General features: G+C 45.1%; 1 protein-coding gene across 1 annotated transcript; it reads right to left on the bottom strand.

Moving 5' to 3' along the window:
- Nucleotides 1-16,394: 16,394 nt before the first annotated feature.
- On the bottom strand, nt 16,395-18,100 carry LOC123079037 (uncharacterized). Its single transcript, XM_044501706.1, has 5 exons — nt 17,493-18,100; nt 17,340-17,414; nt 17,166-17,255; nt 16,862-17,079; nt 16,395-16,719 (listed from the first exon to the last, which is right to left on the bottom strand). Exons 1-5 carry the CDS (start codon nt 17,964-17,966, stop codon nt 16,686-16,688), a joined length of 891 nt encoding a protein of 296 aa, XP_044357641.1. The 5' UTR covers nt 17,967-18,100; the 3' UTR covers nt 16,395-16,685.
- Nucleotides 18,101-26,610: the final 8,510 nt, after the last annotated feature.

The raw sequence follows: 26,610 nt of genomic DNA, 5'->3' as shown, positions 1-26,610 counted from the left end.
ATGCACAGAATGCCTTGAACTCATCAGAATCAAAGTTGGATCCATTGTCTGTGATGATTCTGTGAGGAACTCCATATCTGAATATCAACTCTCTGATGAAACTGGCGGCAGTGCCTGCTCCAAGGTTCCTGATGGGCTTGATTTCGATCCACTTGGTAAACTTGTCGACTGCTACGAGCAAATGGCTGAAGCCACTCGCGCCGGTTTTGAAGGGTCCGACCATATCCAATCCCCAGACTGCAAACGGCCAAACGAGCGGAATAGTCTAGGACAGATGCAGGCTTGTGAGACATGTTGGAGTAAAACTGGCAACCTGCGCACTTGTCGACTATATCCTTCGCCATCTCATTTGCTCGAGGCCAATAAAACCCCGCTCGGTATGCTTTGGCCACGATGGTCCGAGAGGACGCATGATGACCACAGGTCCCCGAGTGGATATCATTTAGGATCATCTGACCTTCTTCTGGGGTGATGCAGCGTTGTGCAACTCCTGTGACACTCTCTGTGTAAAGCTGCCCTTTTATCACGGTGAAAGCTTTGGATCGAACCGAACAATTCAGAAAATGATAGGCGCTCCCACCCCCACCCCGGCGATCGCCACCACCTCCGGTGATCTCCTCCCCTAGCCACCAAATTTCATTTCCTCTCCATTAGATCTCTCCGGCGCACTGAGATCTACATCCTAATACCCATCTCCATGGGTTCTGCTGATGGATCCACCCTTGGCTTGGACTTCTCCAAGGGTCTGGTTTTTGTGGAAAAGGTTTTTCAATCTACGGGTTTTCCGGTGCACCCCATGGATGACACGGGCTTCTTCACCATGGTAATTTCTTTTGGCCGGCACGATTTTTGTTTGACTGAGGATTCGGTGGCAGCGGCACTTGAGGCGGCCATCGGAGGTTCTGCTATTGAGTTCATGGTTTTTATGATCAAGGATAGGGTTTTTGGTTTTCAAGTTTCTTGCAAGGCTGTGGCTTTGATCATTCTCAAGCTCCGTTCTTTCTCTTGTGATCATTTTAAATGTTTCTTTCATCTTTGGGGTAATGGTGGCCCAAATTGGGGCCGTGAGTTTAAACTTTGGAAATTGGAATGTGATGCCGAGTGGATCATTGTTAGTCCTTCCAAACGTCGAGCTACCCTTGGCATGTTGGCTATGCACACCAAGCCCCGTAAATCTTCGATAAGATCATCTCATGCCCCTTCCAAGAAGCTTTCATTTTCAAAGTTCCAGAATTATCCTGCTTGTCGTGGTTATCGTTATCCGGCCACGCAATATTGCATTCAAACGGTTGAGGATGCGGGGTACACGCTTTCTGCGCATGAAAGGGTGGTCATCCATCCCCCGCCGCCGGCTGAACTCCGATGGACATCGACTACCCCCTCCATTTCTTTTGGAACGGTTAGGGATCTTCAAACAGCTGCGGATGGGTCGCCGTCTATCTCGGGCGGAAATTTTGGCTCTCCGAATGTGGACGTGCCATCCCATGTTGGGCCGTCATCTTCACGTTCCACGGTCCAAGTGGAGCCGGTGTTCTCTTCTGGGCCTTCTATTCCTTCCTCTCAGCAAGCAGAAGAAGATTTTGATAACTTGGTATCGGGTATGGTGGACGAAATTTTAACGTGTCAGATTTGCTTGTCTAAGGGCCATTTTGCTGCGGCGTGCACGTCTAAACTACATTGTACCTCTTGTCTGCGGGTGGGGCATGGTAAAAAGGATTGCAACAAGTTTGCAAGGATCTTGGGTCTGGTTTGGAAACCGAAACCCGGTAACGTTGCAACTTCCGAGGATCGCTCAGCTCCCACCGAGAATATCTCTCTGACACAGCTTTTACCAAACTTGGACTCCTCTTGCACTTCCGCATTTACTGCTTCGCCCTGTTCCATCAGTCCTGGTCCCAAAACACCTTCGACCGCGCCGCCTGAGACCCCTCCTCCGCCGGATTTCTCGCCGTCTGCTTCTAGCCCGGGTTGTACCCCTCTGATGGCCAACTTCCCTCTCGACCCCTTGCTGTATGTGTCGGCTGGCCATCACATTGTGGATGGCGGTGATGCTCGTTTGCCTCGGACCTATGTGACGCCACATACCCCACTTGTGCGCCGCCATGAGGAGTTCATGCTAGCTGAGGTAATGCCCATCCCCCCTCCCGATCAGATTGGTGCTGCTAGAGAGGAAGTGGTTCAATGGTTGCAAGCTCATGGGGTGTTGGTGAGGTCTGCTCAGCCTTGGATTAGATCGGTGGATCTCTTTGAGCTTCGGGATGCTGCAGTCAGGTTTTCTCTTCTTCAGATGCCGCCCCAACCTCTTGGCAACGATCGTTTTATGCGTTTTATGAAACACGATGAGGGTGAATCTTTTAGAGGTGCTCAGGGTTTCCGTCAGGGCCTGCTCATGTTCTTGGGAATTCCGCTTGATCTTCGCAATGAGGATAGTATTTGGGCAGCGGTGAACACATTTGGGAAGTTTCATCATTGGATTAGTGAGGATCCATACCTTGTGCGCACTTTGGTCTTTGCGTCTTTTCCAGAAGATATTTTGGTGCCACGAGATGTGGTGTTCATGGATTATGCTGCCTGGGGTGGTGCCAGGGTGTCTTGGACGGCGCCTCTGTATATCCTTGGGGCCAATTTTGCTGAACAGATGCCCCAAGATGAAGACTGGATGCCCGTCAATGGCAATCCTCATCCCCTGCCTGGCGTACCCTTCCCGGAGATGCCACCTTTTATTCTGCCTCCATTCCCGGCTCTGGGGTGGAACGATGTGCCGCCACCTCCGCCTGAACCTGCACATAATGAGGTGCATGAGGACAATTGGGGAAACTGGGAGGAACCTGCTGCGGAGCCTGCTATAGAGGATCAAGAATCCATGGTGTTGAATGCCTCGGCTCAACCCAGTTCGGCTCACCAAAGTTCTGATGCTCAACTTCAGGTGCCCCCTGCACCTATCGTTCTCATTGATGGGGCTCCACCTGACAACCTGAATGATCTGTTGGAGATTGCACCGGACCTGGAGGATGCTAGTAACTGGGCAATTGTGGTCTATCAACCTCCTCTTATTGATGTCCAAGCTTTGGATCAGCCTGTGGTTAAGATTCCCTTTGGTCCCCCTCTGCCCCCTGAAATGATTTGGAGGCGCTCGTTTGAAAACCTGCTGAATGCTCCAATGGTGTTTGAGGTGCCAAAACCTCTGCTGCCTAAACCCCTGTCGCCTGTCATTTTGACCAAGAGAAACTGGGACTTTGCTTTCCAGCAAGATGATCTTCCTTTGCTGACATGGAAGGAGCCGGTACCTGCCCGACCTGTGGCTAGAGCGTTATTTGTGGATGATGCTGAGAGGGCTGCGCCTGTTGTCCCTTCTCCTCCTACGAGGGGCCACGCAAAACTCTGGCGCCAACGCCTCTTGTTGTAACATCTGTTCGAAGGTGTACCAGAAGTTCGGCCCAGCGTGATGGGTTTAAGCCCACTTTCCATGAGCTGGTTCTGCAGCCCAAGAAGAAGAAGCCCAAGGCCAAGCCCCTTTCTGCAGAGATGTCTGATGACCCTGCATTTGGAGATGCTCCTCCACCTACTCCCATCAGTCATCTGCAAGCTATTGGCAAGGAGCTGGAGATTGATGCAACTCTGCTCACGGAGGATGCACTTATGGTGGACCCTGCTGCTGCTGCAAATCAAGCCTCCAATGAATAGTGTGCTCTTCTTCTGCTGGGTTTGGCAAGCCCATAAATCTGCTTTATGCATTTGGTTTTCATTTTCCGATCATTGGATATGTAATAATGTTGGTTCGGAACTATTATGTGCTTTTGGGCATCTGACATTGTGTGTCATGTGCATGGGAGACTTGTTTATGATATTTCTTTATGAATAATCACTGTAGAAACTGGAATGTCCGGTGCTGGAATGTCAGGGGTTTAAACTCTGAGGCTAGGCAAAGAGCTGTTAGACAAAAGATTGACGAAAGTCATTGTGCTATTGCTTGTGTGCAAGAAACTAAATGTGCTTCATTCGATTCCAGAATGATTAAAAGCTTTTACCCCAAGAGATTTGACAGCTTTGCTTTCTCTCCTTCCTTGGGGGCCTCTGGTGGAATTCTAGTTGTTTGGAACTCGTCTATATTTGGTGGGACTTTATTGCAAGTCCAACAATTTGCAGTGGTGATCGAGTTTGTTTCTAGGCAAAACAATGAGCGGTGGACACTTGTGGTGGTTTATGGTCCTTGTCAGGGGGAAGCTAGGGATAATTTTGTAACCTGGTTGTATCACCTGAACATTCCCGTGGATGAGAATTGGCTGTTACTGGGGGATTTTAATTTCTTACGTTCTGTGGATAACAGAAATCTACCTGGTGGTGATTTGAATGACATGTTCATCTTTAATGAGATTATTGGACACCTCGGCCTTTTGGAATTGCCCATCAAAGGAAGGTCCTACACTTGGTCCAATATGCAGGATACTCCACTCCTTGAGCAGCTAGACTGGTTCTTCACTTCTGTTGATTGGATATCTGATTATCCCATGACTGAGGTGCTACCTCTTGCCAGAACTGCTTCTGACCATGTGCCTTGTATGGTTACAATCAAAACTTCTATTCCCAAGTCTAATATCTTTAGGTTTGAGAATTATTGGTTGGAGTTGGAGGGTTTTATGGACTGTGTTGATTCCTCATGGCAGAAACAATCCAGAAAGGGCCATATTACTGCCAGGATAGCTGACAAATTTAAGTCCCTGAGAATGTGTCTCAAGAGATGGCAGAAGAACATTTCCAAACTGAAAACTCTAATTTGTAAATGCAATAGTGTTATCCTGCTCTTGGATGAGCTGACAAATTTAAGTCCCTGAGAATGTGTCTCAAGAGATGGCAGAAGAACATTTCCAAACTGAAAACTCTAATTTGTAAATGCAATAGTGTTATCCTGCTCTTGGATGAGCTTGAGGAATATAGAACACTCTACAGACATGAATCCAATTTCAGGATAGTGGTTAAAACCCATGTTGAGAAATTGCTCCACCTTCAATGTCTCTATTGGAGGAAAAGATGTACTATCAGATACATAAAAGTGGGTGGTGAGAACACCAAGTTCTTTCATGCTATGGCCACGGAGAGGTATCGAAGGAATTCTATTGCTAGCTTAAAATTGCCTGATGGTACTGTGGTGACTAATCATTCACAAATGGAGGGTATTATCTGGAATTGTTTTAAAAACAGAATGGGTTCTTCCAGGGGAATTAACATGGGTTTTGATCTCTCTTCCCTAATTGAACCAGTTGTGGGATTGGATGTTCTCACTAAGCCTTTTGAGAAGGAGGAAATGGACATGATTGTCAAGCATATGCCAGTTGATAAAGCTCCAGGTCCAGATGGTTTTAATGGTCTTTTCTTCAAAAGGTGCGGGCACATAATTTCCCAGGATTTTTATGAACTGGCCCAGGCTTTCTTTGAGGGTACTGCTCATCTGGAAAATATCAATGACTCTTACATAACTCTGGTGCCTAAGAAGCCCTCCCCTGAGGAGGTGGGTGACTTCAGACCTATCTCTTTAACAGGAATGGGTCTTAAGTTCTTGTCTAAGATGGCAGCCAATAGGTTTCAAGAGGTGATTATGCAGTGTGTCCACAAGAACCAATATGGTTTCATAAAAAGCAGAACAATTCAAGATTGTATTGGGTGGACCTTTGAGTATTTACACCAGTGCCACCAGTCCAAGAGACCTATTGTGATTCTAAAGTTGGATTTTGAAAAGGCTTTTGGCTCCCTTGAGCATGAGGCCATTGTGCAAATTTTGAGATATAAGGGCTTTAATGAGAAGTGGATCCTTTGGATGAAGCAACTTCTATCCACAGGTACCTCATCTGTTCTGCTTAATGGAGTCCCTGGTAGGAAGTTCAGGTGCAAAAAGGGTGTCACACAGGGTGATCCAGTCTCTCCCCTCCTTTTTGTCCTAGCTGCTGATCTCCTGCAGACTGTAATCAATGACATGTTCAGAAGGGGCATTCTTCAGTTACCTATACCTTGTCATGATCAGGAGTACCCCGTGATTCAGTATGCTGATGACACCCTTATTATCTTGCCTGCGGACAAGGACCGTCTTATAGCTCTCAAGGATATGCTCAGGGTCTTCTCTATGTCCACTGGTCTGGATGTGAACTATCACAAATCCTTTATTATTCCCATCAATGTGGACACTGCTGACATGACTGAATTAGCTTCTGCATTTGGCTGCCAGATTGGGAAAATGCCATTTACCTACCTTGGGTTGCCAGTGGGAACTACAAGGCCTAAAATGGTGGATTTTATGCCATTGGTTGATTGCATGGAGAGGAGAATGACAGCTAGTTCATCTTTTTTGAATCAGGGGGAAAGGCTGCAGTTTCTTAACTCTGCTCTGTCATCTATGCCCATTTTCTTCCTTTGCAGTTCGGCTGTCCCAGCTGGAATTCTTAAACAATTGGAGAGAATCCAGAGACAATGCCTCTGGAGGAGGAATAGGGTTTGCAGGCCAAAAAACAGGGGAGGTCTTGGTATTCTTAACCTTGGTTCTCAGAACGTTGCACTTCTGATCAAACATGCGAATAACTTCCTTAATAAAAAGGATCTCCCTTGGGTATCTTTAATTTGGGATACCTACTATCATAATAGGGTCCCCCAGGGAACTTCTGATTGTGGCTCATTCTGGTGGAAGGATATTTGCAAGGTCATGCATCATTTTAGGGAGTGTGCTTGGGTTCAGATTAATGCAGGGGACACTGCCCTCATGTGGTCAGATAACTTGCAGTTTGATGGTCAGGTGTCTAGCCTTCAACTCAGATTTCCCAGGCTCTATTCCTATGTTAAGGACCCCTGGGTCACTGTTCTTGAGTTCTTGGACTCTCAGGATATATTCCAGCACTTCCACCTTCCTTTGTCCAGCCAGGCTTTTGATGATCTGACTATTCTCCAGTCCATGTTGGGTGGCCTTAATAGAACACCTGGGTCCAAGGATATTTGGTTTTGGAAGGGCACTGCCAAGGGATACTCACCAAAGTTGTTTTACTCACATACTTTTGCATCAGCATCTTTCAACCCTTTGACAGCTTGGATCTGGAAGTCCTCTTGTACAATGAAAATCAAATTTTTTGCTTGGATGCTTATTATGGACAGGTTGAACACCAAGGACATGGTGGATAGGAGGCATTGGCATTTGGAGGATGGAGTAAACTGTGTCCTTTGTCCTTTGCAGACTAGGGAAACAAGGGATCATCTGTTCTTTAATTGCAACTTTAGTGTCAGAGTTTGGAACTATCTGCAAATTGATTGGTCTTCTGGTGACTCCATGGCTCATTTGGTTATTAATGCTAGCAGGAGTTTTAGGAAGCCCTTCTTCACCGAAGTGGTGTTCATTGCTTGCTGGAATATCTGGATCATCAGGAACGCTAAGGTCTTCAGGCATGAGAGAGCTAGTTTCAATAAATGGAGAACTGCATTCATCCATGACATCAGCTTAATGCAATATAGAGTGAAAGTTGCCTACAAAGATGATCTTCTTCGCTGGATTTCATTTCTGCCACCTTGAGGCCAATAGTCTGTATCTTTTATCTTGTTATTTCTCCTTCTTCCCCTAGCTTACTTTGATTACCTCTTGTAATCCCCCTTTGTACTTGTACTGTATCTATTTTTCTCAATAAAGTTTTGATATGCTATGGGGGTTTCCCCTACAGTTCCCAGTCAAAAAAAAAGCTTTGGATCAACGGACTATCTGGCGAGCCTCGTCTTCGTCCTCTGGGAGCTCTTTTCTGAGAATGTACGCGATGTATGGGACCATCCAATCGGGAGTGATCACTAAGACTTCCATGATCAGGTCGACCACGGCTGGAATCTCTACCTCAGTCAGGTTGGTTGGACTTATCGGTTGCGGGGGCTCTTCCTTGAAGGGATCTTCTTGTACTAACGGGGTATGGAGATGCTCCAAGAACACATTGCTGGGGATAGGCTTCCGAGTGGAACCTATCTTCGCCAGATCATCAGCAGCTTGATTTTTGATTCACGGTATGTGGTGGAGCTCCAATCCCTCAAACTTCTTTTCCAGCTTCCTCACTGCGTTGCAGTAACCTGTCATTGCGGGACTCCTGACATTCCATTCCTTCATCACTTGGTTAACCACCAAATCTGAGTCGCCATAAACCATTAGGCGTCGGACGCCGAGTGAAATGGCCATACGCAACCCATATAAAAGTGCTTCATACTCTACTTCATTGTTTGAAGAGTCAAAGTGAATCTGAAGGACATAACTAAGCTTGTCTCCTCGTGGGGACACTAAAACCACTCCTGCACCAGAGCCATTCAACATCCTGGACCAATCAAAGAACATGGTCCAATGTTCCGACTGAATTTGAATCGGTTGTTGCTGTTCAGTCCACTCTGCGAGGAAGTCTGCAATTGCTTGAGACTTAATGGCCTTCTTTGCCTCAAATTTGATGTCCAAAGGAAGAAGTTCAATCACCCACTTTGCCACTCGACCAGTTGCATCTCTGTTATTCAGGATCTCTGACAAAGGAGCGTCGCTGACGACTGATATTGAATGATCAGAGAAATAATGTGCAACTTTCTTCATGGTCAGGTAAATCCCATAAACAAGCTTATGATAATGAGGATATCTCTGCTTGGACGGGGTTAAGACTTCTGAGATGTAATACATGGGGCGCTGAACTTTGAAGGCCTTGCCTTCTTCTTCCCGCTCGACCGTGAGCACTGTGCTAAAAACTTGTCCTATGGCTGCGATGTAAAGCAACAGAGGCTCCTTGCTAACCGGAGCAGCAAGCACCGGCTGGGTGGAAAGCAGGGCTTTGAGCTCTTTAAACGCTACTTCAGCTTAGTCACTCCACTCGAATTTGTCAGACTTCTTCATCAGTCGGTAAAGAGGCAGTGCCTTTTCACCGAGGCGTGAGATGAATCGGCTCAAATCGGCCAAGCAACCAGTAAGCTTCTGGACGTCGTGCAGGCGCCCTGGGCGCTTCATTCGGAGGATTGTGCCAGTCTTCTCTGGGTTTGCGTCGATCCCTCGTTCGGGAACAAGGAAACCGAGTAACTTTCCGCCTAGGACTCCAAATGTCCACTTAGATGGGTTAAGCTTGATATCGTACCTTCTCAGGTTGGCAGAGGTTTCAGCTAGGTCAGTCAGCATGTCGGAACCTTTGCGTGACTTAACCACTATGTCATCCATATATGCTTCCACATTCCGACTGATTTGAGTGAGCAGGCACTTCTGAATCATGCGCATGAATGTGGCACCAGCATTCTTGAGGCCGAAGGGCATAGTAACATAGCAAAAACACCCGAACGGGGTGATGAAAGCCGTTTTTATCTCATCGGGTCCATACAGTCGGATCTGATGGTACCCGGAATAAGCGTCCAAGAAGGACAGTCGCTCACATCCCGCAGTTGAGTCGACAATCTGGTCGATGCGGGGTAGAGGGAAATGATCTTTCGGGCAGGCCCGATTGATGTGTTTGAAGTCAATACACATTCGAAGTGAATCGTCTTTCTTGGGAACCATAACGACAATGGCGAGCCACTCGGAGTGGTATATCTCGCAGATAAACTCAGCAGCCAGGAGCCGAGCCACCTCCTCGCCAATGGATTTTCTCTTCTCCGTGGCGGACCAACGGAGGTATTCTTTGACGGGTTTTACTTTTGGGTCGACTCGCAAACGGTGCTCAGTCAGTTCCCTGGGCACACCTAGCATGTCAGATGGTTTCCATGCAAAGATGTCCTAGTTCTCACGGAGGAACTGGATGAGCGCTTCTTCCTATTTGCTGTCGAGTGTCGACGAGATATGGGTCGGAGCAGCATTGGGATCGGTCGGGTGAACATGAACTGGCTTGGTCTCTCCGGCCGACTGAAATGCTGACTCTGAAGCAGGCCTCTTAGCACGCAGCAAATCACTCGGATCTGCCGTCTTCTGGTACTCTTGGAACTCTACTGCTGCCATCTGCTCATCTGCTATTTTTTCTCCATCTTGAAGACAATCTTCTGCTCTCTGACGGTTACCGGAAACCGTTATTACGCCTCTAGGGCCAGGCATCTTCATCTTGAGATAAACATAGCACGGTCGAGCCATAAAGCTAGCATAGGCAGACCTACCCAGAATGGCGTGATATGCACTCTGGAAATCCACTACCTCAAACGTCAACTTCTCCTTGCGGAAATTCTTCTCATCGCCGAAAACCACATCGAGAGTGATCTGGCCGAGTGATTCGGCTTTCTTTCCTGGAATGATCCCATGGAACCGCATGTTACTCTCACTGAGTTTGGACATCGGGATGCCCATTCCTTTGAGAGCTTCAGCATACATAATATTCAGGCCACTGCCACCATCCATCAGGACCTTAGTCAGTCGGGTGCCCCCCACGACTGGGTCGACCACCAGCGCCTGCCGCCCAGGGGTAGCTACGCGTGCCGGGTGGTCGGACTGGTCGAATGTAATAGGGACCTTTGACCACTTCAGATATCTCGGTGTTGCCGGAACAACCATGTTTACTTCTCTGTTAATGACCTTTAGTCGACTTTTTCTCTCAATATTGGCAAAAATCACCAAGGTGGCATTGACATTGGGATAACCACCGTCATCGTCCTTATCCTCTTCCTCCTTCTTAGGCTCTTTGTCCTTACCACTAGGTTTACTTTCTTGGAAGCTCTGAATAAGGAGTCGACATTGTCGAGTGGCATGCTTGGGGAGAATCAGATTCCCCTCCTCATCCTTCTTGGTGTGAATGTGACACGGTAAATCCAACACATCATTTCCTTCCTGATCTTTCACCTTCTTGGGGGTCCAGGGCCCTTTAGGTTTCGCTTTGAACTTTCCTTGATTTAATACTACTGCCTCGGCAGGTCCTGCTGCCTCAGCCTTTCGCTTCTGCTTCCGACTGGAATTTCCTCCCCCGGTGTCCTGGGCGACTGTTTTGTGCTTGCCGCTCCGGAGTCGGTCTTCCTCTTTGTCGTTAGCGTATTTGGTAGCAATCTCCATCATCCGAGTCAAGGACATATCTCCTGTCCGACCGAATTTCAGGACAAGCTCCCTGTAGCGAACGCCTTCCTTGAAGGCACAGACTGCTTGGTGATCAGACACATTTTCCACTGTGTGGTGCAGAGTGATCCATCTCTGGATATAGTCCCTCAGGGTTTCATTCGGTTTCTGCATGCATGGCTGCAGCTCTGGTAGACCGGCTGGTCTCTTGCAAGTTCCCTCAAACGTTCTGGTGAACACTCGGGCTAACTCATCCCAACTCAAAATACTCCCAGGGGCCAACTGAGTCAGCCAAGCTCTGGCAGACCCTTCAAGCATCAGAGGAAGGTGCTTCATGGCCACCTCATCACTGCCACCGCCGATGTGCACAGCCACTGGTAATCTTCGAGCCAAGTATCGGGCTTCGACTCACCCGTAAACTTACTGATGCCAGTCGCCAATCTGAAGTTATGGGGTATCTCAGCAGCTCTGATGGCCCTTCCAAAACACTCGGGGCCGAAAACATGGACTCTACCTCAACTGGGTCTGTCCCGATCCAGCCCTTTGATGTATGCTCTGTTCCGGTCGACCAGACCTTGCACAAGGACGGACCTTGCGTCAAAGCCAGGTTCTCTGGGGTCGACTGGAACTCTGCGGTCGTTCCTGTACGGAATCCTGTCGTCATTGCGCCGGGGCGCGTATGACCCGTCCCTCAGAAGGGGCGAAGGCGCTCGACGGTAGTTGTCGCGGGCGTACTCACGATCATATTCGCCATGAGCCCTTCCCAAGTACCGATCCTGACGGTGATCACGACCTCCCTGTCGCAAAGGGGACCTTGGACTGTGAGCCAACTGAACGGTGTCCGCCCTCACTGATCTGCTGTGGATTCTGTTCCGCGACTGAGAAACAGCGGAGTTCTGGTCTCCCGCTGCTCGGAGCAGCGCCCTGATCTGTTCCAGGCCTCTCCCAGCTTCTGATCGGGGCGGCTGAATAGACTCTGCAATACGCGCAGCCGCTGCCAAATTCTGAATCGGTGTATGGAATACCTGAGTTTCCGGCGGAAATAACTGTCGTGCACGTCGACTGGATTCGGGAATCAGTCGACGAGCACGTTCATCGAGAGAATGTTGGTGATTCTCCAGATGAGTGCGCTTAGCCAGAGTGGCCAGGCGCACCGCCTCCAAGGTCCGGGCCTCGGCGGTTTCCCCGATGATGGGGGTCTGGAGAGCCTCCACGTTGCGGCGGTGCAGCTCCTCCCTCTGCTGCGAACTGAGAGGTTGGGGCTGGTACTCTTCGTGGTCGAGTGACGGACCGGCGCTCCTGCCGCCGTCGCCGCTGTGACAGAAGCCAGGCGGACCGCGATGGGAGTCGACCATGAGGACCTCCGCCGCGAGATCACAACTCCCGCTCTCAGAAAGAGTATCTGCGAAGTCAGTCGACAGATCGACCGATCCGCGAGAATACATGTCGGGCTCAATAGCCGCGACTTGGGGGGTGAAGGTTTGACGAGCCACTGCGTGCCTCACCCATCGCTGGAGCCGCGAACGGCCAGACCGCTTGCGGCGGCGTCCAGCGGAGTGAGTCGACAATGCGATGACCGACTGGTACGGTGAAGATGGCTGCCTGAGGAGGACGCTGCAGGAACTCGCGCGGAAGTGCGCCGAGCCGCGATCCGGAAGGGCCTCGACGTCGAGGGGAGCCTCCTGGAGCCAGGCAGAATCGTCGGCGACGAAGATGAGCGCGCCGAGCCGAATCTCGCGGCCCATGACCAAATCGCCACCGGAAACCATGCTGATGAAGGCTGAAGAAAATGCAACCTCGCCGGAAGTCGCTAAGACGCTTTGCCCCACGGTGGGCGCCAACTGTCGTGGTACTAAGTCTGACAGTACGAATAGGGGATACGTATGGAGAGGCAAGGTCCTAGCTACGGCAAGGTTGTATGCAAGTGTTTACGAGTTCAGGCCCCTCTCGGAGGAGGTAAAAGCCCTACGTCTCGGTGCCCGGAGGCGGTCGACTGGATTATGAGTATGTGTGTGTGTTACAGGGGGTGCGAACCCTTGTCCCAGAGGAGGGGGTGGCTTATATAGAGTTCGCCAGGACCCCAGCCATCTCCCGTTACAGAGGGTTGAATGTACATAAAGATTGAGGCGTTACTGGTAACGCCAGCCTTAAGTGCCTTTAATGACCTTAAAGACTACGGAGTGAATGCTCGCCCGTTGCTGTTTTGAGTGACTTCTGGTCTTCAGTAGGTCGAGTGGTTTCTTGTATGGTCGAGTGGTTGACTGGTCGTGTGACTTCGGGAAGGAAGGGTATCCGAGTGGTTCGTTGGTCGAGTGGATTGCACTCGACACCTTTACTGGATACCTTTTGTTGTCTCTTGAGCTTCTTTGCTTCTAGGATAGTGACCTTAGGTAGGGCGTATAGATCAGGCCTGTGACCCTACCCTAGGTCTGTATCCTCATCAGTCGTCCTGGTCAGATCGGAATCCTCCACCGCCTCTGCCACCATCCTGCTCGGTTGGCCGCATCACCGGGACTTTGCGCAGGCAACACTATTGTGATTGCGAGCTGTTGCGCACCGCAGCCCACGGCCGACTAAGTTTTTTTACCGGAGCCGGTACCTACCGGTCAAGCATCCGCCGTTGGTGTCATTTTAGAGATTTGTGCCCTTGTTTTATTTATCAGATAGATGAATGGTAATACATGAATACATGTACTTGCGTCAGACAGACAGAGTCAGCTTTTAAAGAGAAGAGAGAGGGGACAAGAGAGAACGGTGCATGCATGCATGCATTCTCTCACCCCTGGACATGCATTTTATTTTCATTCTCATATTTCTAATGATTCATATCTTTTAAACCAAATGTTCATTACTGAAACTTCTTATATATTTGAATTCACGGGGTGAAGACCTTCAAAACAAGATCAGTTTTGAATATATTTGAACTATCTTTTTCATATATATTTCAATTACATTTGAAATTAGTTTCATAAAAATAAACATGTTTCACTAGTTCATAGAAGTGATTTATACGGTTTCGAACATGTCACAAACTGGAATATGGAAATCACAAACACAATGAAAGATCTTTCATATATTATGAAAAGAAATTTTAATAAATTTTTAATAATCAATTCTGCACTATTTTAACTGATTTGAAAACATCAATATCACACATTTGAACACATAGGTTTCGGCCATTTCAAAGAACTGGCTTCGTACATTTCATAAAACTAATTTCATTCATTAAAAAAACTTATTTTAGAAAACTGATTTCACTTATTTTAATATAATCATTACAAAGCAATTCACTCGTTCCAAGACTAGATTTCACTCACAAGATCAATTCACATATTTTAAACAACCTATTTCACTATTTTTCACACACAAGATTAAGCAAATTGACAAACATACCGAAATATGTTTCATATATTTCAAAGAAATAGTGGAATGACTAGATTTCACTCATTAAAAGAAACTAGTTTCGTATATTTGAAATAACCAATTTCACATATTTTAAACAACCTATTTCACTTTTTTTCAAACACAAGATTAAGCAAATTGACAAACATACCGAAACATGTTTCATATATTTGAGAAATACATGTTCAATAAAAATTGAGTGAAATATTTAGACAACAACTTAGACGTGTTTGAAATAATCAATTTCACATATTTCAAATAACCTATGTCGCATATTTCACTATTTTTTATATTTCAATTATCTTTTAAACCACTTTTATAAAACATAAAATTGATCCGCTATTTCATAAAAGTGTTTTTGACTATTCGCTAATATCAGTTAAAAAACCATTTCACTCATTTCAAAAATCAATTTCACACATTCATAAGACAGATTACTCTCATTTGCAAACATCAATTTCACTGCAAATTTATGAAAAATATTGAAATGTATTCCGCTCATTAAAACTATCAGTTTCAAACACTAGAAAATTAGTTTCACAACAAAAATTGGTTTTATTTCTCTTTTATTCAAATAACTTATTTCACTCATTTCAGAAAACACACTGCACTCATTTACAAAATATATATTTCACCAATTTCACTAGTTTCAGGAAACACATAACATTCATTTTCAGAAAACATATTACACTCTTTTCACTAGTTTCCAAAATAATTATTTAACAAATTTGAAACAACCCATTTCACTTATTTGGAAAACTGATTTCACTCATTTCGAGAATTGGTTTCAATCATTTTGAAAATTGTAATTTGAAATGAGTGAAATTAATATTTTGACATGATTGAAATAGTAAAAATTAAACTAGTTTAAATATATTCAAGATTGGTCTCATTCTAAACATCTTATGTTCAAGAATTTGAATATATGAAAATTTTAAATAATAGAACAATGTTGTAAAAATATTGGCCATCTAAAAATGTAAACAAAAATAAAATGCATGAACTTGTTTGAGAGAGAGGAGAGATGCTGCATGCATGCGTACATCCTGCTGCAAAAAGTACTGCCACTCCTGACATGGGCCCTATTCATCTGACGATGATTTGACTATATACAAAAAATTAACTGCCTAAATACATGATTATACATATGAATGGATCCCGCTTAGACACACATCGTAAAGCATGTGAACGGTGGATGGGTAATTTTAGCTCATCTTTTTGAAATCTCTTTATACTATATTCTCATGCTCAGTGTTGTCACCATCAGAAATTGTCACCTTTCTTATTACTGAAAATTGTCATCTATGAACCACATTTTGAAAGTAACAGATTGCTTTTTCTCAAAGTGCACATTACAACCGCTTTTAAGGGCGTTCTCCCTATTGCTGGCCTAAGATTATTCTTGGTTAGTTACTAGCAAAACGTCAGGTTACAAAAGGACATACGTTTCTGCAGTTTTTGCTCAAGTTAAAATACAACCATGTCAACCAAACTGGAAACTGTACGTCAGGTCATACTGTCGTAGCACAAAAGAGCAGAGCGCTCTACTTCTCCATGGTTGATGCAGAGAAACGAGGGGAGAGATCAGGTTAGACAATAGACGAGAACAAAGGAGAGGAGAGAAGCCTCGCGATTCCATGCCGCGGGCACTGCCCGTTACCTACCGCCGGCGCTCACCGAGTCCAGCCGGCATTCCAAAATCACCCATGCTGGGGGCTGCAGGAGGTGATCGGAGTGCAGCGAACACGGGTGGTTGCCACCATCCGCCAGACTTTCGGGAACAGCCTCAACCAGTTTTTCGTGAGAATATTCAGGAATCGTGGCTGCCCTCAACCACACTATCCTCTCATCCAAACAACTGCTATCCCTCAAAGAAAAAGGGCTATCCCTATCCCATCCTGGGATAGCCACAACCAAACGCCACCTTAGAATCTTGCAGCAATCAAACGACCAGCATAAAAGGGCTCAGCTTAGCATTTTCTGAGGCAATCGTGCTTGGTTTCCAGAAGATATCAACCAATAGAAAGTTTCCGGAAGCTATCAATCTGTATCACTAAGGTACCACTAAACTAGGAGACTGGGATAAAAAGATGTGCTAAACCACACGGCACTCGCTCAGTATCATTACAAAAAAAATACTAGCTAACAAAGAACTTGATCAGTTATCATGGGCAGCAAAAGCCTTCTCCCAGCTAGCCCACCTCCTTCTCCCAGCTCAGTATCATCACAAAAAATACTAGCTAACAAAGAACTTGATCAGTTATCCTGGGCAGCGATCTCCTTCTCCCAGCTAGTCCACCTCCATGACTTTTTCACCTCCAGAGCTAAAAAAACACAATTCCAGCTATTAAAACATCATCTTGGTACATGTAAGAAACCTCCACCAACTCAATGTCAAATAACACAACATATGGCCGAAACAGAATGTTGCAGCACAAAAATGCAATACATAACTTGAAGGAATACCTGGCATTGTCTTCCTCGAGTTCTTCGAGAAATCTCTCAGGAATCATATCATAAGGTACATACCCCACAATGGGAATACCTCTATCATAAGAGTTCCAAATTTCCCGAAGACACTCTTGTTTATCCTTCTCTTTGTACAAGAGGTCAACAAATGCAGGCATAAATTCTCTGAAATAATAATGGGCCAGCATGTCTCTCTCCGGCATCATCAACAACACCTTAATGCACAATTACACAAATACAATTAGAAACAGGCACCTACTGAGCAGTGGGATAGGGATGGAAAAAGGAATGCGAACAATACCTTGGGCTTAGGGTGGGGACCTGCGGAGGAGCTGCTGGGGGTTGTCTTCTTCGCTTCAGCTTGAGACATAATTGCAGGAAGGAGAGCGTCCTGATTTAATGTAAATTATGAGCTGGAGAGGAAGTGGGGGAGAAGTGAGACAGGGGAAGATGAGAGAGTAGAGGATAGCCATACCTTTCTTGTGGGCTGAGGAGGGAAGCGGGGGCGAGCTCCAGAGTGACTCGCCGACGCCGCCAAAGGGTCATGGGCCTGTAATTTGTGAGTCAATTGGTTAAAGCAGACAATTTAATATTGTTTTCCTCATCAGGTAGAAAAAGAAACGAGTACCTTCTTTTTGTTATCAGATAGATACTTCTTCTTCTCCTTGTCCTCAGGTGAGTGCACCACAAGATGCCGCATGTAATGGCACTGCTTCCCAAATTTGTCCTCCATACCACTGCTCTCTATTAAGTTTTTTAACAGAAGTTCATCAACCTTGGTGATGTGCTGCCAGTCCTCTAAATGCACTGGGGCAGAACTGTCAAAGGCCCTCCATTCAGGATTGTCAAATTCCAGGTCCAAGGTGTTGGTGTAGAACTCTTGAACACCGTATGACCTCAGTTCAGGTGTAGCGAAAGCAGGTCTTTTCAACACCTTCAAGTGGAATTTGCTTAGTTCCTCAGCATTCAGTTCATCTGGGTTGGATATCCTTGGCGGTTTCTTCAGTTTGGCTATCATCTCAGCATAGTATGGTGGTAAATGGCCGTTGATCCTGTACAATGGATCAATTGCTTGTATAATACTTAAGATGTCGTCGGCCATGTCTTCCTCGCAAGTCAATTTCACCGTCTTCAATAGGATAGCACACAAGTTCTTTTTTTTTTATATGACTAAATGCCTTGTCTTGATTTTACCTTTCCAGGTTCTTCCACTCAAATGCGTGGCAAATGCATGCCCGAGTATGCTAGCGAGGATGTAGTTTCCCATAGGGCCTGCTGCACATAGCGTTATCTTGGGGCTGACCGAACCTCGGATTGCAGCAGCCACGAACTTAAAAGCCCTCACAAGCTCATTCTCAGGTTTTTCTTTTGAGAAGTCCTCAACCGTGCACCATTTATAGGGTCGTCTTGCAGACTCCTCGCTGCATCATCTCGTTCATGTCGCTTCACTGCTTCCGTTTGAGACGACTTTATTCCAGCTTCTTCCTCTCTCTGTCTCTTAGTCGCTATGGAACCCAGCTCAGGTACCATTCTGCCGTATGGCTCTGATCTGATGTGCTTTTTGTAATCTGCATTCCTTTGGACAATCTTTTCCCTAATGGTCCACCTTTTTTGTGCTGCCTGTGCATCTTCTAAGTTGCTAAATTGCACTGTGCCTCTTTTTCCCACCTTCAGAACATGCTCTGGTATCTTCCTGAACATGAAGCATAGATTGCTTTCCTCAATGTGGGGAGGCAGATTGAGACCAATTGTCCAAAGAAGTGGTACATTCTGCACACTGGATGTTGTCTCAGGTGATGAGCCTACGAGCAGCTGCTGGTGGTGAACCTCCTGGGATGATGATTGTGAATCTGCAGCTGCTGCTGAATCTGATGGGCTCTCGTGCTGCTGCTGGGACTGACTGGCGGAGGAGATCTGACCCTGTCCCTGCTGCTGGATCTTACTGGCTGTTGAGAGCTGCTGCTGCTGCAGCTGCTGGGCCTGACCAGTTGACGAGAGCTGCTGCTGCTGCAGCTGCTGGGCCAGACTACTTGATGAGAGCTGCTGCTGATCATATGGAAGCTGGCCGAATTGCTGCTGCTGCTGACTGTATGAGAACTGGCCAAGTTGCTGCTGACTGTATGAGAACTGGCGAAGTTGCTGCTGCTGCTGACTGTATGAGGACTGGCCGAGTCGCTGCTGCTGTTGCTGCCCGTGATACGGGTTGTACTGGCCCTGTTGGTGATGCCCCTGGGCGTAAGGGTGTCGATCCCGCCGATAGGCAGACAGATTCAGAGGGGGCTGATGCTGGACGTGGTGGTGGCCGTAGGCGTCGCGGTAGGGGTTGTAGACAATCCCCGCCGGCAAGGGCGCATCCTCCTCCTGCGGGGAGCGGGAGGGGGAGGGGACGAATTCCTTCGCATCAAAATTTAGCGGAGTGGGGTTGGGATGTTTATCCATGGAGAGGACGGCGCGGCGGCGGGGAGGACGGCGCGGCGGCGGGCGGCGGAGAGGACGGCGCGGCGGCGGGCGGCGGAGAGGACGGCGCGGTGGCGGGTGGAGTGCGGCAGGCGGCGCGGCGGGCGGAGGGCGGCGGGGAGGGCGGAGGCTTCCTCCTCTCTCCCTCGGGAGAACGCAAAAACCTAGATCTGCTCGTCTGTTGGGGTTGGGTGCCCTAGGAGGTCTAGGGGTTTTTTGTTGTGCCGAGAAAGTTTGGGCCTGGCTGTCTCTCCGAGAAAGTTTGACCCGCTTTTGGGCAACCCCATGGGCGGGGCTGGGCACCCATGTTTTGTGTTTCATTTTCGTTCATTTTTGTTTTTCTTTTCTTTTTTTCCTCTTTACTAAAAAAATGTTTGGGATTAAAAAAATCAAAGATTTCATGAATTATTTTTTTACCTGCGAATATAAAAAAATTGCTCCCAATTTTTTTACAAAATTTTGATTGATTATACAAATGCTTGCTAATTTAAAAAAATTTAATGAATTAAAAAATGTTTGCGGATTTCAAAATTGTTCGTCGATTTCAAAAAATGTTCCCAAATTTTTAAAAACTTTTCTGACTAAAAAAATGTTCACCAATTCAAAAAAATTCACGAATTCAAGTCGATTCAAAAAATGTTAACAGATTCAAAAACCGTTCACCAATTTAAAGAAATATTTGTTGATTCAATAAATGTTTGATGATTCAAAATATTCATGAATTTATAAAAAATGATTTTAAAAATATTCATTGATTCAAAAAATATTTGCCAATTCAAAAATTGCTCATGAATCATAAAAAAGATCCTTAATTAAAAAAAATATTTAGAAGAGGTAACAGAAAAAAAGAAATTAGAAGAACAAAACAGGTTGAGGGAAGGTTCTAGAACCTTCCAAACCATGTGGGAGAAGAGCACATAATAACCCAAATATGGGTCAACCCATATCTAGCAAGGTCTCTCGTGAGGGGCGCGCGTGTGCGGACACTATCCACCGACCCGCGCAATAAATAGGAATTCCGCTACACAACCTTCTCATTAATTATCTCCTCCTTCTGATTTAACGGGGCAGGCCCGTTCTTCCCCTACCCAACATAGTATCATAAGCAGCGACCTAGCTAGGCCCCAGGCTACCAGGGATGTGGCCTAGGGTGTAGCGGTGATACGTCATATTGTTTTTTATGCATAATAATCCTTTATGGAGTAGTTTTAATGATTTTTGTCTCATAATATGCAATGTTTACACAAAGAGGGAGAATGTCGGCAGATAGAATTTTGGACCTGAAAAAGCTACGTTAGAGTTACCTATTCTGCACATCTTCAAATAAACTGAAAATTTACGAAGAATTGTTTTGGAATATATAAAAAATACTGGAGCAAATAACTACCGGAGGGGGTCACCATGGTGAGCACAAGACACCAGGGCGCGCCTGGGGCCCCAAGCGCGCCCTGGTGGGTTGTGCCCTCTTTGGCCCACCTCCGGTGCCCATCTTCTGGTATATAAGTCATTTTGACCTAGAAAAAAATGAGAGGATGACTTTCAGGACGAAGCGCGGCCGTTGCGAGGCGGAACTTGGGTAGGATCACTTTTGCCCTCTAGCGGAGCGATTCCGCCGGGGAAACTTCCCTCCCGGAGGGGCAAATCGAAGCCATCATCATCATCACCAACAACCCTCTCATCTTTGGGAGGCCAATCTTCATCAACATCTTCAACAACACCATATCCGCTCAAACCCTAGTTCATGTCTTGTGTTCAATCTTTGTACCATAACCTCAGATTGGTACCTGTGGTGACTAGTAGTGTTGATTACATCTTGTAGTTGATTACTATATGGTTTATTTGGTGGAAGATTATATGTCCAGATCCATTATGCTATTTGATATCCCTCTGATCTTGAGCATGATTATCATTTGTGAGTTGCTACTTTTGTTCTTGAGATCACGGGAGAAATCTTGTTGCAAGTAATCATGTGAACTCGATATGTGTTCGATATTTTGATGATATGTATCTTGTGCTTCCCTTAGTGGTGTCATGTGAACGTCGACTACATGACACTTCACCATATTTGAGCCTAAGGGAATGCATTATGGAGTAGTTATTAGATGATGGGTTGCTAGAGTGACAGAAGCTTAAACTCTAGCTTATGCGCTACTTCGTAAGGGACTAATTTGGACCCAAAGGTTTAATGCTATGGTTAGATTTATCTTAATACTTTTCTCGTAGTTGCGGATGCTTGCGAGGGGGTTAATCATAAGTAGGAGGTTTGTTCAAGTAAGAACAGCACCTAAGCACCGGTCCACCCACATATCAAATTATCAAAATAACGAACACGAATCGAATCAACATGATGAAAGTGATTAGATGAAATCCCGTGTACCCTCAAGAACACTTTGCCTATTATAAGAAACTGTTTTGACCTGTCCTTTGCCGCAAAAGAATTGGGCTACCTTGCTGCATTTTATTTACCGTTACCGTTACTTGCTCGTTAGTAATTACCTTGCTATCAAACTACTCATTACCGACAATTTCAGTCCTTGCAGAAAATACCTTGCTGAAAACCACTTGTCATTTCCTTCTGCTCCTCGTTGTGTTCGACACTCTTACTTATCAAAAGGATCACGATTGATCCCCTATACTTGTGGGTCATCAAGACTCTTCTCTGGCACCGTTGCCTGGGAGTGAAGCGCTCTTGGTAAGTGAAAATTGGTAAGGAAAAATTATTACTACGTGCTGAAATTATTGTCACTTGTTACTATGAAGAATCATCCTTTGAGGGGTTTGTTCGGGGTATCTTCACCTTGACCGAAACCACAATTAGTTGTCCCTCAACCTACTGCACCTACTGAAAATATTGGTTACGAAATTCCTTCGGGTATGATAGAACAACTGCTAGCTAATCCTTATGTAGGAGATGGAACTGAACATCCTGATATGCATTTGATATATGTGGATGAAATTTGTGGATTGTTTAAGCTTGCAGGTTTATCCGGGGACGAAACTAAGAAGAAGGTTTTCCCTTTATCTTTGAAGGGAAAGGCATTGACATGGTAAATTTGCGTATTGAAACTCTAAGAGGTCCTCCTCCGCCTAAAGGTGATCTGTGTTTGAATTAAAAACAATTGCCCGACACTTTGAAATATGCTTATCCTGATGAGAAAAAGATATATCATGCTATTATTAGTGCTAACCATTCAGAACATGAAGAAGAAAGATTATTGAAAATTCTGAAGAAGCACCGAGCTGTTATTGGATATACTCTTGATGATTTTAAGGGCATTAGTCCCACTCTATGTCAGCACAAGATTAATATGGAACCTGATGCTAAACACGTTGTTGATCACCAACGACATTTGAATCCTAAGATGAAAAAGGTCGTAAGAACTAAAATACTAAAACTTCTGGAACCAGGTATAATCTATCCCATAGTTGATAGTAGATGGGCAAGTCCCGTTCATTGTGTCCCCGAGAAAGGAGGTATTACTGTTTTTCCTAATGATAAAAAAGAACTTATTCCACAAAGAATTGTTACTAGCTATAGAATGGTAATTGATTTCAGAAAATTAAATAAAGCCACTAGAAAAGATCATTACCCTCTATCTTTTACTCCCTTCGTTCCTTTATATAAGGTGTATTTGTTTTTTTAATAAAATTTCACAATGTAAGGTGCATTTCTTGTACATCCTCATAATTCCCTTTGTATCCCTCCAAAAATAGGAAAGTATCTCTCTCCCTGATTTCTTGTATCTCTCCTTGTATCAAAAGAAGGAAACTATCTGTCTCTCGATTGCATGTATCTCTTACTTTCGTGGACTCATATATTTACTTGCCACTAACCAACAAATTTGCCAAGGGTAATTTTGTCCTAACACCTCTATAATTATGCACCTTGGTCACCGTGCCGAAAATAATACACGTTATATAAAGGAATGGAGGGAGTATTGATCAAATGCTAGAAAGACTATCTAAGCACACACACTTCTGTTTTCTCGATGAATATTCTGGTTTTTCTCAAATACCTGTTTCACAACCTGATCAAGAGAAAATCGCCTTTACTTGTCCTTTTGAAACTTATGCTTATAGAGGTATGTCTTTTGGTTTATGCAATGCACTTGCTACCTTTTAAAGATGTATGACTGCTATATTCTCTGATTTTTGTGAAAAGATTGCTGAGGTTTTCATGGATGATTTTTCCATTTACGAAACTTCTTTTGATAATTGCTTAAGCAACCTTGATCGAGTTTTGTAGAGATGTGAGCAAACTAATCTTGTCTTGAATTAGGAGAAGTGCAACTTTATGGTAAATGAAGGTATTGTCATGGGTCATAAAATTTCTGAACGAGGTATTGAGGTGGATAAAGCTAAATTAGATGCAATTGAGAAAATGCCATGCCCTAAAGATATTAAAGGTATCGTAGTTTCCTCGGTCATGCTGGTTTCTATAGGAGGTTTATTGAAGACTTCTCTAAAATTTCTAGGCCTCTTACAAATCTTTTACAAAAGGATATTCCATTTGTTTTTGACGATGCTTGTGTAGAAGCCTTTGAAACACTTAAGAAAGCCTTAACATCTGCACCTATTCCATTCGTCGCGAGTTTCTCGATTATATAAATTGTACTTTCCAATGATCAATCAACAGAAGTTCCATTCACTCCAAACACGATGAGCACCCCAGCGATCGCCCTTCCCCCGCACCTTATTGTGTGCGATTATGCGATACGTGTGGATGTGGATGTGGGTTGGGGTTGGTCTGTTCAGTTAGGGCCGGTCCTGAGGGGGCGGGAGGGGCGGTCGCTCCGGCCCCCCATGATCGAGGGTGCCCCTCCCAGGTACGTACGTGTAGTTGTAGCATACGCACGCATCGCAAGGAGTTCCTATGTGCCGCATTCTATGTCAATTAATGCGCGTTCGCATAGGGCTGCTCGTTCGCAGGCTTAGTGGGCCCATCTCGCTAGCGACAAGTAGAAAACGCTGGAATAAAAAAAGGTTGCGTTGTAGTGGTTTGAACCCAAGACTAGCCACTTGAGAGCATATGACTCTAACCAGTTGAGCTAGTGACCTTTCTTGATTATAGTACAACGCAACACCTTAAGAAACTCAAATGTTGATCCGAATGTTTTAAAAAATTCGAACACAAAACTTTTTTTTTGAAAACAAAACATTAATGTTTAATCAAACGGGAACATTAACAACTTTGAGAAAACGCAAACATTTTTAAACACGCAAAGGAAGTTTGGGGAGCGAACATTTTTTAAACTACCCAAAAAACTGAACAGGATTTTTTTTTCAAAAACAGGAACAATTTCCAAATTCCAAAACAAAATTTGGAAACACGAACAACTTTTGCACGCGAACAAATTTTAAATTTTCCAAAAAAATTTTAAAACATGAAGGTTTTGGAATTGTGAACAGTTTTTTAAAGCACGGATATTTTTTGAATCTTGAGAACAAATTTTGAAACGGAGAACAAATTTCGAAGTGCGAACAATATTTTAAAGCACGAACATTTTTTGAATTTTAAGAACAAATTTTGAAACGGAGAACAATTTTAAAAAATCTCGAACAAATTTGGAAGTGTATTTTTTAAATACATGAACAAAAATTTGAAATCCGATACATTTTCTGAACTTCGTAAGTTTTGAGCTTTTCTGTGTAATGAGGACAATATTTTAATGTTGAGAACATATTTTTCAAAAACTGAACATTTTATGGAAACATGAACGTTTTGGAATTTCTGAAAAAAAAATTAAAACACAAACATTTTTTGAATCTTGAGAACAAATTTCGAAATGGAGAACAAATTTCGAAGCACGAACAAAATTTTAAAGCACGGACATTTTTTGAAACTTGAGAACAAATTTTGAAATGGAGAACAATTTTGAGAAATCCCTAACAAATTTGGAAGTGTGAATTTTTTTAATACATGAACAAAATTTGAAATCCAGTACATTTTCTAAATTTCAAAAGTTTTGAACTATTTTGTGTAATGAGAACAATATTTGAATTTTGAGAACATTTTTTTGAAAACTGAATATTATGAAAAAAGTTTCAAAAAAGGAGAAGAGAAGAAAAAGATATAAAAACCAAAGAAAGAAAATTTCTTGAAAAGAGAACTTAACTTGAAAAGGAAAACTGAAAGAAACAAAAATGTAACAAAAAGAAGAAAAAAACCAGAAGAAGAAAAAGAAAGAGTAATAAAATAAAAAGAAAAGGGAAAAAACCAGTTAAGGAACCTTCTAGATGGTTCCCAAAACTAGTAAGAATCGGCTGGGAACGCTCTAGAAAGTTTCGAAAACCGGATCATGTACGTACGCCAAAGATGGGCCAGCCCCAATCGTCGCTAGCTGCATCTCCTGTCCGATTCGTTGACAGTTTGACGCAATATGCGTCAAATAGGTTTTCCCCGCACCGCAGCCGAGCACACACGTACGTACGTCTTAGACTCGTAGTGGTTTCATTCCTCTCCGATCGCTGACTGCCAAGCGTCACGTACACACATTAACTCGCCTTACCAACAGACGGTCCCACCACGAAAACCACGCACCTCAGGGGAAACGAACGCCTCCGGCCTTCAGATACCGATAGCGCGCGAGCTTGTCCGCGCCGATCAATTTTCGCTGATCTCTATCTCTACATCTCTACATCTACATCTACACTACTACTAAAAAGCAAACATAAGTTTTTCTAAAGCCATACAACAAACTGTACATGGAATAATTAAGACCTAACGATTAAATCAACTTAACCAAATCCTACTGCCCGTATTACGTCAAAGGTCTGTCACCAAATCAACGGATTAGATTAAATGTTCTGCCAAGCAGACGCCGGGTGTGCCGATACTAGCGCTCGCTTCCGCTGATCTGGCGATCCCGCCCGCAACAACCCCGATTTGCGCGCCGATTCCACCCGACGTTGATGAGTTGGTTATCCCGATAATTTCTCTCTGCTCTAGACTCGGTCCTTTCCATCTTCCCACAAGCGTTGCAGGGTCCTATCCTCCGGCGCCGAAGAGGACGGAGGCCTGAAGAGCCACGAGTCTCGGAGGAGGACAAGCGGTGGGCGTAGTTGGTGGTCAACCGGGAGAGTGCGCACCTGTCGCTGTAGAGGAAGAAGCAGTGCGCTCGCCGGCGCCATTCATCGCATTCGCGCCTTCCCTCACTCCGGCGCCGCGAGCAGCCTCACCAGCCGGATCCACTCGTTCTGGACACGCCGCTACCACATCCCACTCCTGGCATGGCGTCCACTGCCTGAACGCGACCACCGCCGATCCATCCATGCGCGGACGCGCCAGC

This window comes from Triticum aestivum, chromosome 3D (genome assembly GCF_018294505.1).
Source record: "Triticum aestivum cultivar Chinese Spring chromosome 3D, IWGSC CS RefSeq v2.1, whole genome shotgun sequence".
NCBI classification, from domain to species: Eukaryota; Viridiplantae; Streptophyta; class Magnoliopsida; order Poales; family Poaceae; genus Triticum; species Triticum aestivum.
Note: the sequence above shows the minus strand (reverse complement) of the source record. Positions and strands in the feature narration are given on the sequence as shown.

Excerpts from the sequence above, each read along its gene's own strand:
- LOC123079037 (XM_044501706.1), bottom strand. The coding sequence starts at position 17,966 with ATGGCCGACGACATCTTAAGTATTATACAAGCAATTGATCCATTGTAC. Across the intron at positions 17,256-17,339 it reads CTCCTCAGCCCACAAGAAAG|GACGCTCTCCTTCCTGCAAT; the intron begins GTATGGCTATCC and ends ACATTAAATCAG. Across the intron at positions 17,080-17,165 it reads GTCCCCACCCTAAGCCCAAG|GTGTTGTTGATGATGCCGGA; the intron begins GTATTGTTCGCA and ends TTGTGCATTAAG.